The sequence below is a fragment of the Sardina pilchardus genome, chromosome 19, assembly GCF_963854185.1.
Source record: "Sardina pilchardus chromosome 19, fSarPil1.1, whole genome shotgun sequence".
In the NCBI taxonomy this organism is placed as follows: domain Eukaryota; kingdom Metazoa; phylum Chordata; class Actinopteri; order Clupeiformes; family Clupeidae; genus Sardina; species Sardina pilchardus.
The window spans coordinates 28,263,685-28,282,588 of NC_085012.1; the positions used below are offsets into that span (position 1 = coordinate 28,263,685).

General features: G+C 44.6%; 2 protein-coding genes across 2 annotated transcripts in view; both read right to left on the reverse strand.

Moving 5' to 3' along the window:
• Positions 1-2,776, reverse strand: part of rsu1 (Ras suppressor protein 1) — a gene marked incomplete in the record, with an annotated part of 35,401 nt that extends 32,625 nt beyond the window's left edge. Inside the window, 3 exon segments of the mRNA XM_062521588.1 lie at positions 645-695; positions 1,276-1,387; positions 2,502-2,776. Coding sequence (XP_062377572.1) covers positions 645-695; positions 1,276-1,387; positions 2,502-2,519 — 181 coding nt within the window.
• Positions 2,777-7,482: 4,706 nt separating this feature from the next.
• The window catches only part of cubn (cubilin (intrinsic factor-cobalamin receptor)), a 51,246-nt gene continuing 39,824 nt past the window's right edge, over positions 7,483-18,904 (reverse strand). Inside the window, exons 56-67 of the mRNA XM_062521467.1 lie at positions 18,340-18,489; positions 18,008-18,196; positions 16,200-16,329; positions 15,028-15,245; positions 11,917-12,116; positions 11,374-11,536; positions 11,019-11,227; positions 10,303-10,447; positions 9,944-10,125; positions 9,147-9,312; positions 8,547-8,782; positions 7,483-8,078 (exon numbers count right to left, since the gene is read on the reverse strand). Coding sequence (XP_062377451.1) covers positions 7,971-8,078; positions 8,547-8,782; positions 9,147-9,312; positions 9,944-10,125; positions 10,303-10,447; positions 11,019-11,227; positions 11,374-11,536; positions 11,917-12,116; positions 15,028-15,245; positions 16,200-16,329; positions 18,008-18,196; positions 18,340-18,489 — 2,096 coding nt within the window. The 3' untranslated portion in view covers positions 7,483-7,970. The remainder of the gene's footprint in view (positions 8,079-8,546; positions 8,783-9,146; positions 9,313-9,943; positions 10,126-10,302; positions 10,448-11,018; positions 11,228-11,373; positions 11,537-11,916; positions 12,117-15,027; positions 15,246-16,199; positions 16,330-18,007; positions 18,197-18,339; positions 18,490-18,904) is intronic.

Consider the following 18,904-nt stretch of genomic DNA (forward strand, 5'->3'; position numbering starts at 1 on the left):
CCAAACCTTTCTTCACAGAAAATTTGCTTTTCAGGCTGTCAAACTGAATGCAAGGGCTGAACGCAGGATTTGAACATTATATATGATATAGAAAATAGCTGAACAAAATCTGAGACAGTGCATCAACAAACTTATCTGATTTGGCATGAAATGACCATGCTTTAAGCTATGCACTGTCATGATGTTATCAAGTAAAACTACTGCTTGAAGTTGTTCAAGTTGTTAAAATGCTTAGTCTCAGGTAATAACACAGAGCGTGTGCCCATTTTAGAGTGTGTCTGCCCTCTTGTGGTCAAGATTGGAGTAATAAGGAGCAAGGAAGAACATTAGTATTTCTAAGGACAAACAATGCCATGAGTTCTTTCAACCTCGATCCAACTTTTTTTCTTTTAGCTCAGTGCATTTTCATTGCAAGACAATTCTGTTTACAATGTTCAAATGCATTGTTTAATGGTACTGTATTCCTCTAAGATCCCCTTTCTAAGATCATGCCATGATAACAAAAGATGTGTTTTCACCATGGAGGCCAACATCCAGTGAATAAACTAAATTACTTTCTACTGTATATTATAAAATTCAAGCCAACTTCCACTTCAGGCCAGTACTGTGACTTTGTATTATAACAAAACACATAAATTACTTACTTGTTAGCTTGTTGTGACTTAGCACCAACTGAGTGATGTTGGAGAGAGTAACTGGAAGACAAAATGTAAGCAAAATTACTGTATGTGTGCAGGCCAGGTATGAGTCGACATTCATAGACACTCACATGTATTTACAACAATAACACTGGCATTCCTGTATCAGATAATAATCTGACACCTCACTATGAGATGCACAAGCAAAATTATGTCCTAAACTGGTAATATAGCCTACATTTGTCATGTTTTCTCTTGATTTTAGAACAATCCCAATGTCACAAGTACACCAACTACATAAGCCTATTGAACTTTTATACAGACCAGACAACCTATTTGAAGAAACGTATACATGCGTCTTTCTATTACACTTCATGGCTTATGGTATAATTAGGGTGAAGACTATCAAGTGTATTCTGAGATGCAAAATATTGGTCGATGGTAACTTTAAAAAGGGACCTGGAGCGATGGAGTGAGTCACTTGCTCACTCCTTAGACTGGGCCACTTGAGTCACTAACTTCTTCCTTGGATTTACACAAGTAGTTAGGCGTTGGGTGTTCATGCGGATGAATTACATTACTTCAGTTGTAGTTTGAAAATAAATAGATTTATATTTTGGTTAGTGTATCCACTTACACAGTCCTGGGACGTCCAACATGCTTGATATTCCCCTGTCACACATATCCACCTCGGGCAAATTCTTTTCCCGACTCTCCTCCACGATCTTCTTCAAAGACTTGGACATTTTCTTGAATAAAGCAAACAAAACATTAAGTGCGACTGTGAGGACACGCGTTAAGACATGCAACAGCTGTGTAAATAGAATGCAATCCATAGTGTAGGCTACAATGTAACATGGTGGGGAAGTTAGCTTGGTGGCTATTTGTGAGAGGTTACTTGGATGGACATGGGTGTAGTCTGAAACGAATCCCGAAGCTAATATTTACCTTGTCGACTTGGAATGGATACAACAACACCTTGCGTTACAAAAAGGAAAAAGGAAAGGTCCCCAAAACTATTTTCTCTATTTCCTGGACGGTCCTTTCGGCGAGACTCACACCCAACCGGAAGTTGATATGAGTGCATTAAAATTCTCCACATTCCATAAAAGGGCACTTCCTATATCCACAGCGCAAAAGGACCCAGCAGCCAATCATCTTGGCTAAATCCATGTCGTAACGCAGGGGGGGAAGTTAGAGTGGTGGACGTATCCAATCAGAAGGTGCGTTGTGCCATGCGAGCGCGTTGTTGTACTTTATTCGACCAATGACAATATTAAAAAGTTGTCACAGAAATATGCTTGGCCGTGAGACAATGTGGACAGGTTTATGTCTTTAGAAGAAGTTAGAGTAGAAAGCGGACAAACTTAATTGTATGGGCGGTTGAAGCATAACTTTATAGTGGTTGGTGTTATTGTGTTATTGTGCAATGGTTCAAAGACGGATTTTTGTGGATTTTAATAGTAGGCCTATGTTGTCAACATAATTCCTTCATAATCCCAATCCCATTGCTATGCCAAAGTAAACATGTTATAAGAATATTCGGACATGAAGTATATGTTATACACAGAAAGAGAGTAAAAGTCAACAAGTCTTAGCCTACAGTATGTGGAGGTGAATTTCCCTACAGAAACAGGTGACATTACTGTAACTGTCAGGAAGATGAAAATTCCCTCATTTTATAGCATAGCCTACTTATATAATCCTTCATAGTAAACAAAAGTAACTGACTTATCTCTGACAGAAAAAAATCCTTTGAACAAAAATGGAAAGAGCTCATCACCATCAAATACTGTAACTACACAGCAGGTGCCACAGCAGTCATTTAAACCCCCCTGGTTAGCCAACAGGTAGGCTACTCACCTTCCGTGGAAGACACATTCTTTGGCCTGAGTCCTGCCGTCTCCAAATGCGACCAAGGCAACCTGAGCCTCTTCCCCCCTCTCCTCTTCTCCCTTGTCGTGCATAAAACTCAAGCGCGTAGTAGAGAGGGAAATCAACTCGGCTCTCCCAGCAGAGTGAGGTCCCTCTGGGCTGGGTTGGGCTAGGCTGGGCTGTCTTGGTGCTGGATCCCGGGATTGTGTTTCCCTCCCACTGTCTGTCCTCTGCCTATTTTACAAAGTAATTCTCTCTCTCTCTCTCTCTCTCTTTCTCTCTCACTCACCTATTCACACAATTCTAAATAACATTTGCCCTGTCTCCCCACCCTCCTCTTTCTCTCTCTCTCTCTCTCTCTCTCTCTCTCTCTCTCTCTCTCTCTCTCTCTCTCTCTCTCTCTCTCCTCCCTTTGTACCCCTTGTCCTTGTTTATGATTCACTTGCTTTCTCTCACTCATGCAATCATGATAGACAAACATGCTAACCATCCCTTTGTTCTTACAGGAGGGTCAGTTATTACTTTAAGAGCCCTGAAAAACAGAGGGTCCTATTTTTAGGAGCGATTATATTTGGTGAGCGGCAACAGATGCTCCCAGAACGGGTGAACTTTGCTTCAGTGAATTCAGGTCTGAGTTTTGTTTGCACTGTAAAATCGTTAACTAAGGCAAGACCCTTTGCAGCTTGTAAAGTTGTTAGAGATGGAGCTCTATTTCATAGAGCACCTGTGTTCGTGTGTGCATCCGTGTCTTTGAATGTATGAAAGTGTGCGTGTGTGTGTGTGGGTGTGTGTGTGTGTGTGTGTGTGTGTGTGTGTGTGTGTGTGTGTGTGTGTGTGTGTGTGTGTGTGTGTGTGTGTGTGTGTGTGTGTGTGTGTGTGCATGTGTGTAGCCTGCATGCTTTAATCCTGGATCGTAGGGTATTTGTGAGGATCACTGTGTGGTGACACTGACCGTGTCCCAAACTGTAAACAGTGTTCACTGGGATGCCACAAGCATTCATCCGTGCCTGGTGTCTCCTCTCTTCTGATTTATGGGCTAGTCTCAGGGCTAGAGCCAGAAGAAGCCCACCATGAATAGATTCAACTGCTGCACATTGTGGAAAAAAGTATTACCCTGATTGGTTATTTGGTAGTGGATTTCTCTCTCTCACACACACACACACACACACACACACAAACATACTTTGAGTTTATGGGGTGTGGTTAGAACCACCATTGGCAATGTCATGTCACCCAGGAAATACAACACAATCTATCTTGTGAGGGAAGAAAAGGGACGATAATTCCTCCACGCCATGCTTGGAATGCACCTCACATTCCAAGTCTGAAATGCTTGTTAGTATGACAGTGAATGCCATGCCGAGCTTCTGTGCCACCGCTGCGCCATATGTCTCAACCAGTGACAGTGGCTCAACGACAGCATTGAAAAACATTTAAGGAAAAGCCTAGAGCCTAGCATGTTTGTTTTGCTCTATTCCCAAGGTCATTAACCCGGCTTCTCCAGCAGACTGTTACAACAAGGGGGCTTCTCACGCCCTCTGACCCTGTTCAGTTAAAAGATAACACAGCACCACTTTCTTCAGCTGCCTTCAGAAATCCCCACTGCTTGCCCGTTTGCCATCAGTCTAGCAGCACAGCCTCCTGCATAGTATTTGACCTCTCATTTTGAAAGAGGGGAGAAGAATAGAACAGGGCAGGGCTACACACAAACCTGCTCCCTTAAAGGCTTTAAAATCCATCACTTGCTCGCAATAAGATTTATCCTCAAGGGTGGGGTTGGGCAGGGCATTGATTGCTGGAAAGATTTAGATACGCTTTTGTCCCACTTGCTTTTCTCTCTGACCTGGTTCAGCAGCCATCTTGGACAGCTGCCATGGAGGGTAGATGAGTGTGAAAGGGGAGTAAAAGTGGTCCGTGCGTTGGCATTTCTATTATAGAGGGGGTGGGGTAGTGTGTAGGATCTTGATCCTCAGACAGAGATATCCTATTCACAGATGGACTGTAGAGGTCTGATGACTTGTTGTGTTTAAGTGTTAATTATGCTTCACTTGACTGACTAGTCTCACACTCATGATGGCTTTCTTGTCTTTGCCCTCTGCTTCCCTTCCTAGGTCTTTCCACACATGTTTAAATGATGGAAGTGAGGCTATATTTGATTTCATTAGATTGGTCTCAATGTGTGTGGTAAAATGGCTTTCACCTTGCAGATTGAATACATTATGATACTCTGATCTGCATTAGCCTCTGCTGCAATTATAACAGGATTGTACTAGGTGAGGGTGTTACAACAATGTGTGACCTGCACTTTGAATACCATGAAAAAGGCTTTAGTACCTGGCTGATCACCTGGGGGGGCCAGCTGCTGCATAACTGACACATTATATATAGCGGTGTTCATTTTATCAGCATCGCCGCTGGAGCAGATGGTCAACCTGAGGTTGCACAATCTGAGCCCCTGTTGTTCATGTTCCTGATATAGTCAAGGCGGTGAGTATAGCAGTTGTTGACAGTAATGTAGGCAAGGCAAGGCAAGACAATTCAATGTGCTTACATAAACATAGGCAAAGAATAGTCAGAAAAGAGCAAAATATGTTTTGTTTTTTTCACAAAAAAAGACATCAAAAGTAAATAAAAGATCAAGTTTATACTGTAAGTGGCATACACATAGATTGATTCAAAATATATGCTTTTGATTAGTTAGCAGAAAGTATCTGAGAACAGTTGGTCTAGATTTTAAACTGAGAACTGTTGGGGCATTTTCGCTGTTCTCTGGAAGTTGGTGCTATTGGAGTTTTGTGCTCAGTTCTTTTTATCTATTTTTGTAAGAACTCTAGCTGCTGCATTTTGTATTACTTGAAACCATTTTAGGGTTTTTTTTTTTCAAAAAAAGATACTGAAGATAAAGACATGATTTTCACATCAGAGATCTTAGTTTGCCAATGTTGTTGAGGTGGTAATAAACTGATTCAAACATTACTTTCATTTGACTATATCCTTTGAATCCTTTGCTTTCAGCACTTTTGTGTGAAGACTAGTGATAATCCTGTCTTTCCTCCTTTTTACCAGATATCAAGTTTTTCTTGATTTGTCCAAGTAGCATATAAAGGTTGAATGGCCCCATGATCGACTTCTGGGGGACACCACAGGCCATTGGTGTTGAGGTACAGTTGCTGATGCCAACAAAGACGCTACTGTCCATCAAGTATGATTATAAGCCATACTTGATGAACATACTTGGCAATCAAACCCAATGCTCTAGTCTGTGTAAAGTCTGTGCCCATCTGGTAGAACCAGTAGGCCTACATGGTGTTTCTGTGGAATACAACTAATGGTTCATGCAAATACTGATATAGACATTATAAAAAACAATAAGTGAATACTGTATGACTTTGAAATGTGTAGGATATGGGTGGGTCAAACAAGCTTGGTTGAGTTCTGTTGATATCTGGTGCACAATTAGCCTGGCTAGCGCCCACCACTTCTCAAATGATCATTTTCTCGTATTTGAAAAAAATGCCCAGATCCGTTTATTGGGTGCCATGGATGTCTATCAAATGCATCAAGTGCATAGCTCATCATCGTCTTGCTTTCCCCCCGTTCTGTGATTGGTCCCCTATCTCAGGCAAAAATTAGGGCGGTAGTTTCCAGACTGCCTTAGCAGCGTGAATGAAATTGCGCGCAAGGCAGCATGGGAACACCCAGGCTAGTGCACGATGGGAAATAATTCAACATTATTCTAGTTACAATCTTGTAAATAATGACCCTGTAAGATTCCTAGTCTTTATAAAAATCATAGTCTGTGACTTTATAACCTGTGAGAGGGTGTGAGATTTTAGTCTTTTCCAAATATTCTGTTTGTTGTATAGGCAGCATAAATCTAAACTGGCCATGGCAAAATCCAGAATCGAATAACTGGTAATAAGGAGACAAGGAGGACCAATTTCTTTGACAGGCTGTAGGTATTCAAAAGAGATGACCACTGGCCAGAGGCACCTCAGATCACACAGAGCTGCAGTCTTTATATCTTTGTACTCCATTCACACACACACACACACACACACACACACACACACACACACACACACACACACACACACACACACACACACACACACACACACACACACACACACACACACACACACACACACACACACACACACACACACACACACACACACACACACACACACACACACACACACACATTCCTGTCACTTTTCATACACCTGCTCACCCCCCAAACACACACACACACTGGACGTCACGGATACATTAGCAACTTCTGTCTTGGCAGCATTCTGCAGACGTCCGTTTTAGTGTCAATCTCACTTTTCAGTTTGACTGACTAGACCCCCACCCACCCATCCTCCCCCCCCACACTTCACCCATTCCTCATCCCTCCCCTCCACATTCTGGCCCTCTACCGCACAGTGGTCTGATCAGGCTGTCTGAGGAGCAGTCAGAGCTGTCAGACTGGTGCTCGGAGGCTGAGGTCTGGGAGAGCTGCTCAGACACAATGCCCAAATTATCTCTGCCAGCAACGCCAGGAATTAGCCGTTCTGTCGAGAAACCTCTCAGACGCGGTGAGAATGCATGAAAGCCTCAGCAGGAGCTGGCTCATATGCCAGGGTGCTAATTGGATAATTTTTCCCCCAATTGTGATTTAGTGAGTTATAATTAATGATATTTACTGTTCTAGACCAATTATGGCTTCTTGTTTGGGAAATATTTTAGATGTTTGAAACATTTCACAGATGATTTGTGCTGTTTAGTGGCTTTTGGCTCAAAGGTTTTCGATGTTCTGGGAGCAGTTTGATGACTGTGAGAAGATCTGTGAGATGTTGTGTCCTGTCATTATGAGCTTTTTCTGTGTAAACAAGTTGGAGAGGCTCTGTCCTTATTCATTAGTTCAAAGGGCTTTTTTACTCATTAAAAAAATACTGGCACAATGCAGACCAAACAATCTTTTCCAATTTTATTTTTAAAAACATAAACACATTTTCAAAATCAAAAACACTTTACATGTATATATGCAATCATCTTTATTTACACATAATTTAAGAGGCTATCTGGAGTGTGATTTTGCTTATTATAATTTAATGGGTGAGTGAAGATTGTGGTCAGTGTGTTCTGTATGGCTGGATTAACTGAGTTCTCTGTACATTAAAAAGATTTATGTCGATGTTTGTGTATGTCTTAATGTCTCTCTCTCTCTCTGTGTGTGTGTGTGTGTGTGTGTGTGTGTACACATGTGTGTGGGGGGACTGTCACTTATATTTCTCTGTTAACATCCTCTCTTCTCATCTTTGCAAAAAAGGCTGACAAATCACAAAAAAATACTACTTTTGCCATCAACGGCTAGTGGACGTACAGTGTCTTACTGACTGTGTGTGTGTGTGTGTGTGTGTGTGTGTGTGCGCATGTGCTTGTGAGTGTGTATTGGTTACAGTGTCCTCAGCTGCTCCATGTGAGCCTGAATCCAGACGGCAGTGTAGCGTACTCAGCGTGGAACTGCACATAGACGTGATGTGAGGAGGCGGTGAACGGCGCAATGTTCGTCTCCTGTAGAGGACACACACACACACACACACACACACACACACACACACACACACACACACACACACACACACACACACACACACACACACACACACACACACACAGACGTTCTGTTACTCCTTATGCCGAATTGCCCAGCATATCCCCCCCACATGGCCATTCAGAGCAGCAATTTCCATTTCCTTTCCAGGAAACACTAGAGATACTCTAACAGCGCACTGCTTAATCTGGAACTGCTTTTCTAAGACCTCAGAAAACAAAAAACTAACCCACACACCGAGCTTGTCCTCCTTAAGCGTCATTAACCCTGCTGTGAGGTCCAGACGCATCTGTTTTAGCTCTAAGAATATTCTATTTGCATTACAGGTTCTAAAATAGGTAGCCATTTCAAAGGAAGAGTGCTTTCAAAACATGACTTTGGCCTCATATGTAGTCATTTTCTTGTAAAGAGTCTCATTGGTTACTCACCGCTCCACAGTAGGGCCCCACTGGAGGGCTGCTGGTATCTGGCCCATCATACAGCTTCAGATAGTTGCTCGTGCAGCTGCCCGGGTCGTCGATGCTGACCTGGGCAAAGGTGACGGTCACTACTCGACCGCTGGGTGCCTTGATGCCCCATTCACAGTGGGTGCCATTGGCATAGGTGAAGGGGAAGTTGGGACTGGTGAAGGCGCCGTGATCTCCATACAGTACACCACCGCAACCTGATCGAAGGTTAGACATACATCAATTTATCCAGAGACATGCTTTTACTCACACACACACACACACACACACACACACACACACACACACACACACACACACACACCCTATCCTAATATATCAGATGTTGGAAAAGCACAACTGAATCAAGCATTTCCCTTTTAGGATTACAATTTTTGTTTTGAGGTGTTTGTCTTCCATTGATTCACACAAACACAAACAATCATAACTGACGCAATTCATAAATAATTCACACATTGACTTATAATTTATGACGCAAGTCATAAATCATTCACACATTTAACAGAGTGACACTACCCAGTGGTTACAGTATTCACTGTAGGACAACAATCTTGGGTGTACCTTGAGGGGAGGACGTCCAGGTGATCTCAAAGCCGTTGCGGGCTTGAGATGTGTCAGTCTTGAAGCGCAGGAAGAGCTGATTGGTCCCGGGGAAGACTGGATTGGGCATTGTGGGGCCACAGTACTTGCCCAACAGTGGGGCGCTGGCTGTACTGCCGTTACGCACCTGGCAAACAAGACAGACAGATGAGCAGGGAGCAGGAAGGAAGCCAGGGTTGCCCCCACCGCCAGAGATGAAGTGGAGAAGAGAGGTTAAGACTGGGAAAGAGGGAAGAGATTGGGGAGAGACACAGCAAAGCAGTCTGGAGATCACATACATTTGAAAGCATTTTAAAAGGTACACTATGCAAGATTTTCATCTTTATGAAGCCAATGTGATGGTAAACAAACTTGTAATAGGCAAATTGTTCACCCAGCAGAGCTATAGAGCTTAGACGTGGCGAGTCCAAGAAAACCAGCCATGCAACTTTCAAGAGCGGCGGCCTGCCAAATCTTGCAAGAATGGTTAAACATCACTTTGTCAGCAGATATAGCTCTTTGGAGATAGTTTTTGCCTGTTGTTAATCCTTCACCTCCACAACAAAAGCATTGGCATTGTGTACTGGGGGGATAAGTTATTAGAAGTTTGCTATTTAAAATAGAGTAAAATATAAATACACCGCGACTCTAGAGGGAGCTCTACAGTCGGCAACAATATCTAAACCTGCATAGCGCATTTGAATTTGCTTTGGCAAATCCATTGATCAGAACAGTTTGGAGTCAGCCGGGCTAGAAGAAGAGGGAACTTGGGGGCTTACCTCCAAGAAGTCAAAGTTGCAGGAGGTATGAGACTCCAGGTCGAAGCTGCTGAAGAACAGAGAGATGGAGTTGTTCTGTGGAGCCAGGAGGACGATGTTGCAGTCCAGGCTGTGTGGGTAGAGAGATGGCCAGCCGGGACTCTTCAGATAACCATACGACTGGTTATAGGTCCTACTGCATCCTGGAGTGACACACACGCGCGCACACACACGCACACGCACACACGCGCACACACACACACACACACACACACACACACAGGGAAGAACCAGAGCAGGACAGTAGTAATTCAATCTACCACTCACCGACAGGTTCTTCTCCTACTGGTTAAGATTAATACCAGAACATTCATGCTTACCTGCCACCTGATAGGTGAGACTGAAGCCATTCCCCATCATGAAAGCATCTGATTTGAAGGTGACAAACATGGAACGTCCATAGCTGTAGAAGTCTGGGACAGAATTGTCTGAACCACAGAATTTATGTGCCTGTCCATAATCTCCCTAAGGAAACAACAAGATTAAACACATCATTTCATAACTCTATGAAACAGAAACTATTCAAGCCTGGTCCAGAGGCCAAAGAATGCAGACATGAAGTCATCAATTGTCTTATACAGTAACAGTATTTTTTTTACAATGTTCTCTTTAACCACTAGATGGAGTACTCTCCTTTGCAACTTGAATTGGGAAAACCCACAAAAAACAGTAGTGCATTGCTACTGTAACTTAAGTTATTACCTCCTATCTGTCTGCCTGTTTGTCTGTCTGTATGTCTGTCTGTTTGTTCGCAAGATAACTCAAAAAGTTATGGATGGATTTCGATGATATTTTCAGGAAAGGTCTGACCTAAGGAAGAAACTATTAAATTCTTGGAATAATCCGTCTCACCGCCTCGATCCAGGAGGCGGTTATGTTTTCCCTTGGCGGAGGTCTGCACTCTAGGAGTGCTTTTCTAGTTTAGTTAAGTTATTGAACTTCAGTTAACTTAGACCACCATCTATTCTCCCTTCCCTTTCTGCAACAGAGAGCTCAGATGGTTCTGTTCCCACGGCGACAGTCCAGAGTGACTCACCAGGGGCCAGTCCTTGAACTCCAGGTAGTTGCGGTCACAGCTCTGGCTGGCCTGTAGGCGGAATTGCTGCACGACCAGTTTGATCGTCTCCATGGATGGTGCGTCCAGCACCCAACGACAGTTGATGAAGGGCGGGTAGGCGTTGGGGTACATCGGGGACATGATAGTCTGTGGGGTGTTGGTGGCATTGAAGGCCCCACCACACAGTCCTGGAGAGAAAAGAACACTCAATCATTTTGGTCCTGGCCTAAACAGTGTGTGACTACTCACACAATCCACAAAATCTGGATTGTTTACAGATAAGAGAGGGGCCATTTGCGGTGAATACCAGACTGAGATTAGGGGAAAATCTTACTGTCCACAGCAGTGTAGGTGGCATTAAAGCCGCGTCTATTCACTGAGCCGTCCGTCACAAAGCGAATGGTAAGGAAGTTCGCGGACGAGGCAAAGGAAGCTGGAATGATGTTCCCACAGAAAGTGCCCACAAGAGGGTAGCTCATACTGTCACCATCGTACACCTGGAGGGAAAGACCAGTGTTGAATACTGGTAAAACAGGAAGTAGCTTGCTGGCCAGGAAGAGAATAGGGAGCATATATACTGTAGTTATATGATTGTGCATCAAGACCGATCAATCAAATCAATCAGTCAATAAATCAATCAATCAATCAAATAAAAGGTATAGACTGATATATGTCATTTATGTATGCTGGACTTACAAGCATACGGTACACATATCTATACAAACATATACTTTGCTGCTATTGTGTTGTGTCTTTGGGTACACTACACTGAAATAAAATGTTTAAATGTTAAATGTGTAATGGAACACCACTGTCAATACTAATGAGACCATAGGTGTTTCAGATTAATGTATTCTTTATAAAGTAGTAGTCGTACCTTGACATAGTCATATCTGCAGGTGCTGTGTGACTCCAGCTCAAAAGTACTGAACGTCAGGTTCAGAACTTTATTGGCGACTGTTGCGATGGTCCATGTGCAGTCCAAATTATACTCATACATCCCATTCATGTCAATGTCTGGAGAGCCCAACATGCCCTGGGCGGACGATAGGTACCCTCCACAGCCCTGCTCAGGACCTAGGCGAGATAGACAGAGGAAGAGTCAAAAAAGAGAAAAAGAAAGACAGAGACATTGTGAATGAGGGATGTTGTCACTGATAAAGAGAATGAGAGGAGTTCCCCCTTCACTTTAACGGGAGCTTCTATTTTCTACCACCAGGTGGCACTAAACACCCATTTCATCATCGAATCATCTCTCTATAAAATGATAGGGAGTTGGCAAAGTGCATCGGTACACAGTACATACTCTTAGTACATAGATTGCACACACTGCACATTACAAAACAGTTCTATACCTAACACAAAGCAGGAAACAAAATATGTACAAAACATAATCATACAAGCATTGAGGCTGTCCATGCCATGACCACAGGGTCATTCAGTATCACTGACACAGCGCACAGTGTTCTTTGCTGTGAATCTAACTTTTGGAGCGTATGTTATGCAATCCGGTCAGCTCACTGCTGTCGCAGGACATTCCCCCTAAGGAGAGTGAATTCCTGATGCCTGGGAAAGGCAGAGGTGGAGTCCCAGCGAGACGATGATGCAAACAAAATAAACATTCTTAATATAGCAACTCTTTATTTAGAAAGAGTACTCAAAATACTTCTTAATTCTGAAGCACAAACAGTGGCATTTATAACAAAGGACTCCAAAGGATGAGATCCTACTATATATTAAAACTGACAGAAAGTTTATAGCTTTTTCAAACTTAAGTGTTACCACGTAATGTCAAGGTAATGTTATTGTTGCTTGGTTTGAGCAAGAAAAAACAAGGTCCAGTCTTTATTTTTTCACCTTTTCCATTTCTAATCAAAGGAACGCACAGCACTTGCTCCAGACATCCACCTTCCCTACAAGGATGGCTACAGGTGCTGCTGAAAGTGCTAAAACGTTAGGCGGAGCGGAGTTAATCTGAACTGAGATCTACGAGCACCAGCCACCACTCCCAGTGAGCCCTGGCCATCTCTCTTGCCTGGCCTCTGACAAAGCCTGTCTGTGGGGGGGGGGGGGGGGGGGGGGGCTGGAGCCTTTGTGTCACCCTGCTGAAGCATCGGGAGCACTGACGGCGTGGCAGGCGGGGGGGTGGGGGGGCAAGCGGCGCGGGGGACACTGTGAATGTGTGCCATTGTGCCCGCGGGGCAGGGCTCCTGTGAAGCAGCGTGCGAGAGTCGAGCGGGGGCCGTCTGTCTCCGGCTAACACAGATGAGCTCAAGAGCCCAGCGGCCGAGAGCACAGAGTCCTGGGCACCAGCGCTGCTCCATCTGCTTCCGCTGATGTTATAACACACACACACACACACACACACACACACAAGCATGTGTACACAGACACAACACACACACACACATAGAGAGACAGAGAGAGAGGGAGGGAAGGAGAGAGGGAGTGAGGGAGAGAGAGAGAGGGAGAGAGAGAGAGAAAGATAGCGAGAGCAGCTTCATGTGTACAAAAGATGCTTCTGTTAGAGAGTGGGGGCATAAGCTATGACAGCAATGGGCACAAACACACATCCATGGTGCAGACTTTGGGTCCCTCCCTAAAGAGTCCAGAGGGAGAGGGGGGCTAACGCTGGGCACCAGCAAGTATGACTAACTCTCCAAATATGCCCTCCTGCCCCCATTTTACGGCCAGTGCCCATCAGGAATGAGTAGACAAGTTGTCACACATTGGCACTGCGTCAGCATGTGTGTGAAGGGGATCTGAGTGAACAAGGGCCGCTCTCAGATAATAGCCGTAATATGATTTGGACTGGGTGGCGTGGTAGGGCTTCGGCAGGCCACAGGAGGTACACTATATTGCCAAAAGTATTGGGTCACCTGCCTTGTCTCCCACATGCACTTACTGTACAGTAAGTGACATTCCATTCTTAATCCGTAGGGTCATATGACGATGGTCCACCCTTTGTAGCTATAACTCTTCTGGGAAGGCTTTCCACAAGGTTTAGGAGTGTGTTTATGGGAATGTTGATCGTTCTTCCAGAAGCGCCTTTGTGAGGTCACACACTGATGTTAGATGAGGCGACTGGCTCTCAGTCTCCGCTCTAATTCATCCCAAAGGTGTTCTTTTGGAGGTCAGGACTCTGTGCAGGCCAGTCAAGTTCATCCACATCAAACTCTGTCATCCATGTCTATGGACCTTACTTTGTGCATTGGAACAGGAAGGAACCATCCCCAAACTGTTCCCACAAAGTTGAGAGCATGGAATTGTCCAAAATGTCTTGCTTTCAGAGTTCCTTTCACTGTAACTAAGGGGCCAAGCCCAGCTCGACGATGGCCCCTACCTGTTCCAACATGACTGTGCACCTGTGCGCAAAGCAAGGTCCATAAAAACATGGATGACAGAGTTTGGTGTCCTTACCTCAACCCAACAGAACACCTTTGGGGTGAATTACAGCAGAGACTGAGAGCCAGTCTCTTCGCACAACATCAGTGTGTGACCTCACAAATGTACCTCTGGAAGAATGGTCAAAAATCTCGTGGAAAGCTTTCCCAGAAAAGTTGAAGCTGTTATAGCTGCAAACGGTGGACCGACATCATATTAAACCCTATGGATTAGGAATGGGATGTCACTTAAGCTCATGTGGGAGTCAAGGCAGGTGACCCAATACTTTTGGCAATATAGCGTATGTGTAATTGCCCTGCAATATCTATTTGTGACATTGGAGGGGTGTAGCTTACATCACTCTGCTGTAAGCTACAACCTTATTTGTAATCCCACAAAAAATGGCACCAGTCAGACTGTGAGCTGTGGGTATAATGCTCTCAGTGAGAAGTCTTAACACATAAGCGGTTGGTAGTCCGTCATGATGACCATGAGAGATACAGTACATAGCATTGATCATATGAAAGTTAAAGCCAGTTCTATATTCTATTGGTGTTGGGATAAAGATGGGGGCCATAGATGGGTGTGGCATGATGAATTGTACCTAACGTCTCGGCGTAGGTCGCTCTCCAACCACGTCCTGAGACGGATACGTCAGTCCTGAAGACGATGAACATCTGATTGGAGGAGGCGCGGAGTCTGGGCGGGAGCACGGTTCCGCAGAACTGCCCCAACAACGGAGCCAAGGTGTTCCCTCCATCGTACACCGCCACGTAGTCATAGCGACAGTTGGACGACGCCTCCAGATGGAACGTGTTGAACCTTCAGGAAAAGAGAGTGAAAGAACAGCACAACAGCTTAACGCACAATAACACCATGCTACCTAAGTTGCGCAAACTTTCAACCTTCAACTTTAAAAATGAACCCCTCAATTTTTAGACTGATTACAGGAAATTGTGAGGAAATGTGGAGCTAAAAGATAAATGATCAGTTTCTGACAGGCATTGCAAACATGGCAATTATATAGAGTTCCACTGTTGGAGGTAAAATACAGATTGCACAACAGAACTGTATCTAAATATAACAGCGTTCCATCATGATATTGTACAGTCTGAGTCACGCTGCAGAAGGGGCTTGATTAGTAAGGTGAATAAGGCCCATGAGGAAGTGCTTCCTCTCTCCCACTGACACAGACACAATGCACAATGGCCAAGCTGTGTTTCCCTGGACTGCACAGAAAATCCCCATCTGCTGAGGAAAACAGCTGTTGCTGCCTGTCTGCTTATGGGAAGTGAAGTCAAAAACACAGGGGACAAAAACATATAATCTAATAGCATTAAAATGCCAAGGTAGCAACTCAACAGCTTTTACTTCCAACTCTCCCTGAAGCTAAATATGTGGGTCTCTTTTAAATATACGGTAGTATCTATCTTTATAGTCCTTCAATGTAGCATGTGACTACATTCACTGATACGGAATAAGGAAATTAAAATGAGAAACTAATTCAACAATTTGTTTTCTTTCATTCCTATCTCAGCATTAGGTCCGTTTCAAGAGAGTTCCATTATCAGTGTCATAGTGGTTCTGACAAGGTTTCCATTTTAACATTTCATGTGTTATCTTACTGCAGAGGAAGTAGTTAGGGAACAAAATAGAACGTTCAAGCATTGTTTTTGTTTTTCTTGTTGAAAGGGCCAGAAATACAGTTACACTGTCATCACTAGGCCAGCCAGGTGTGTTTTAAGGATGGCTGTTTTTACTGCATGTCTCACTCACTTGAGGTCAATGATGCGGTTGTTGCGGACCATGATGTGGTAGGTGCAGTTGATGTTGTGGTGGTAGTCGGCGATGGAGAGGGTGGGGCTCTGGACAGTCCCAGCAGTACTATTGTAGATCCCCCCGCAAGCTGGAGCAAAAGAACGACAGAGTCATTGACTGGATTCAGAACTTCCAGACTAAACATGTCCCATTTCACTAGAAGATTACATGAACCCTTCCCTAGCCATGGAGGCCAGTTGGGCCGGTGCTTATGTCTGGTTTCCATGGTGCTATGCGGACGAGAGTTGTAGACTCCCCATCACAGCACCCATTTTACAGCTAGATGGACTGATGACCTGCCTTGTCCAAGGGCAAGACGGGCAACATCAAGTGATCATCTGGACCAGTGATTTCACAATTGCCAATCTAACCCCTCTGACTACTTACAGTAACTACATGTTCTGCGTTTCACTACAAACTATACATTACCAGTCGTTACCTGTACTGTTCAATAAAAGCATTCCTTTTCAAATGTTTGTGAAACACTAAACGGTCACGGACAGCAAACAATGCCGTTCAGACCCCTGGCTTTGTGAATTGTGCCTTTGATCCCAGTGCCTCAGAGACCCTCCCCTCTCTCTGGGGGGGTCAGAGGGATGAGTCATCTTCAGACCCAGCAATAGTAGATGAGGTCCCCTGCGCTTTCAGAAGACCATAATGGCTGCTTTGTTTGAGGGCTGAAAGGGTGCTGATGGTGTTTTGAGAGGTATGTGGCCAACCATTAGCGTTGCCACAAGCCACAATTAAAATGGCCAGAGCTCAAGGGTGAAAATGAGAGATGAGACGCAGAGTCCTGAATGTGAGATGAAACTGTCTTTGTGTAGGCTGTGTGAGTGTGTGTCTTTTTGCAAACCTGTTCAAAAATGGATTTGAAAATGCACAAATGTTCATGTGAAGCTATGCGTATTTGTGTATGTGTGTGTGTATTTGTGTTTGTGTGTGTTTGTGTTGGTGTGTGTATTTGTGTGTGAGTGTGTGTGTGTGCGTGTGTGTGTGTATTTGTGTGTGCGTGTGTGTGTGCGTGTCTGTTTGTGTGTGTGTGCGTGTGTCCGCGTGTGCGTATTTGTGTGTGTGTATGTGTGCACGTGTATGTGTGTGTGCCACACTGGCATTCCCTCACCTATCCCCATATTCCCCATGTGCGGGGGTCCTCTCTCTCAAATCCCCTCCGATTGTTCTAAAAGCGCAGCGTCTTCCCATTCCGCACATTCCCCCATTGCAGGGGCTCAGCAAGGCCCGCCAGCATTCGTCCCCATCGTAAACAACCCCCCACACCCCCTCCTCATGCCCACGCCCTCCCTGCCACCAGTGCCAGGCGCTGTGCCCAGAGAACACCAGCAGCTAAAGCTGTGGTCAGTGGGCCCATTAGAGGCCCATCCATCACCAGACCTGATAGCCTGACCCTCCAGTCCCAAATCTGCTGACGCATTCGAGCTGGACTCTAGGTCTCTGGTTTATGCACAAACCTTTTAAATCACCGAATGTAAGACTGACAAACCTCAGGACTCGTGCTATAGGCATAGTGTCACTGGGTGAGCTCACACCTTGATAGCACCTACTGTAGGAGTGTTGTGTCTCCGTGTGTGACCTCTAAAGAACACTAGTCTGTTCAACTGCCTGCGCTAAACAAATCCTTCATACATGTACCTTATATTAACAAATAAAAGAGTTAAACAGTAGAAAACTCATTGGTCTTCTGGCAAAACTAAAAGTGAAGGCGTGTCTTGTTGTTTCATTTGGATGGGTGGTGCCAGGCAAACACTCACGGATGGCTGTGTACTCTGCCAGGAATCCCTTGTCCTGGACGATGGAGTCCGAGTAGAAGTTGACCAGCATTGGGCCAAAGGTGGAGAACTTTCCGGGGACGGTGTTGCCGCAAAGAGTGGCCATGGGGATTCCAGACATGGAGGCGCCGTTGTAGATCTTCACTCCATCGTACAGACATGTGGAGTGAGCTAAACACATTACACAGGACATTATACTGACAAGGAGACATGCCAGTGTGCGAAGAAAATGTACTTTGTTATCAAAATGAACAATTACAAACACATTCAATTAACAAAATGTCAGAGTTCGCCAAACTAAAGGAGACTCCTACATTCCACTTGGAAGGTCCGGAATGTCAGCACGATGACGGTCTGCGCTCCAGCGTTAAGCAGGTAAGAGCAGTTGGAACGGGAGGGGTAGGTCTCAGGATAGTTGGGCGAAACGACGCGACCCTGGGATGCAGAGAAGTTGGCTCCACAGCCTGAGAAAATGAATAGAGATAAAGAGGGGTTAAAAGGGACCCATGGAGAATGGAGGGACTGGTCATTTTGATACTGTACATGTCATTTTTTCGCTCATCAATGGACTGTTAACTACTGAAATTGACATTGACAACTGACATTAGAGACAATGATCATCATTGGACTGCATGTCACTTAAATGCCATTTGTTGTTGTCAGTGGGGGTGTGTTAATGGGTGTGTGTATATAAAATGGGTTACACTGCTACATTGGGGCACACTGAGGAAGGCACACTCTGAAACACGTCTGTGCAAATAAAAGTGAATTTATGCATAGTGCGGCCTCTCCCCTACTTGACTTGAATGGATGAACTGGCAAATACATAGTTTATGCTATTTGCGGCATGCAGTGCAAGTACACACCCCTTCATTTCAC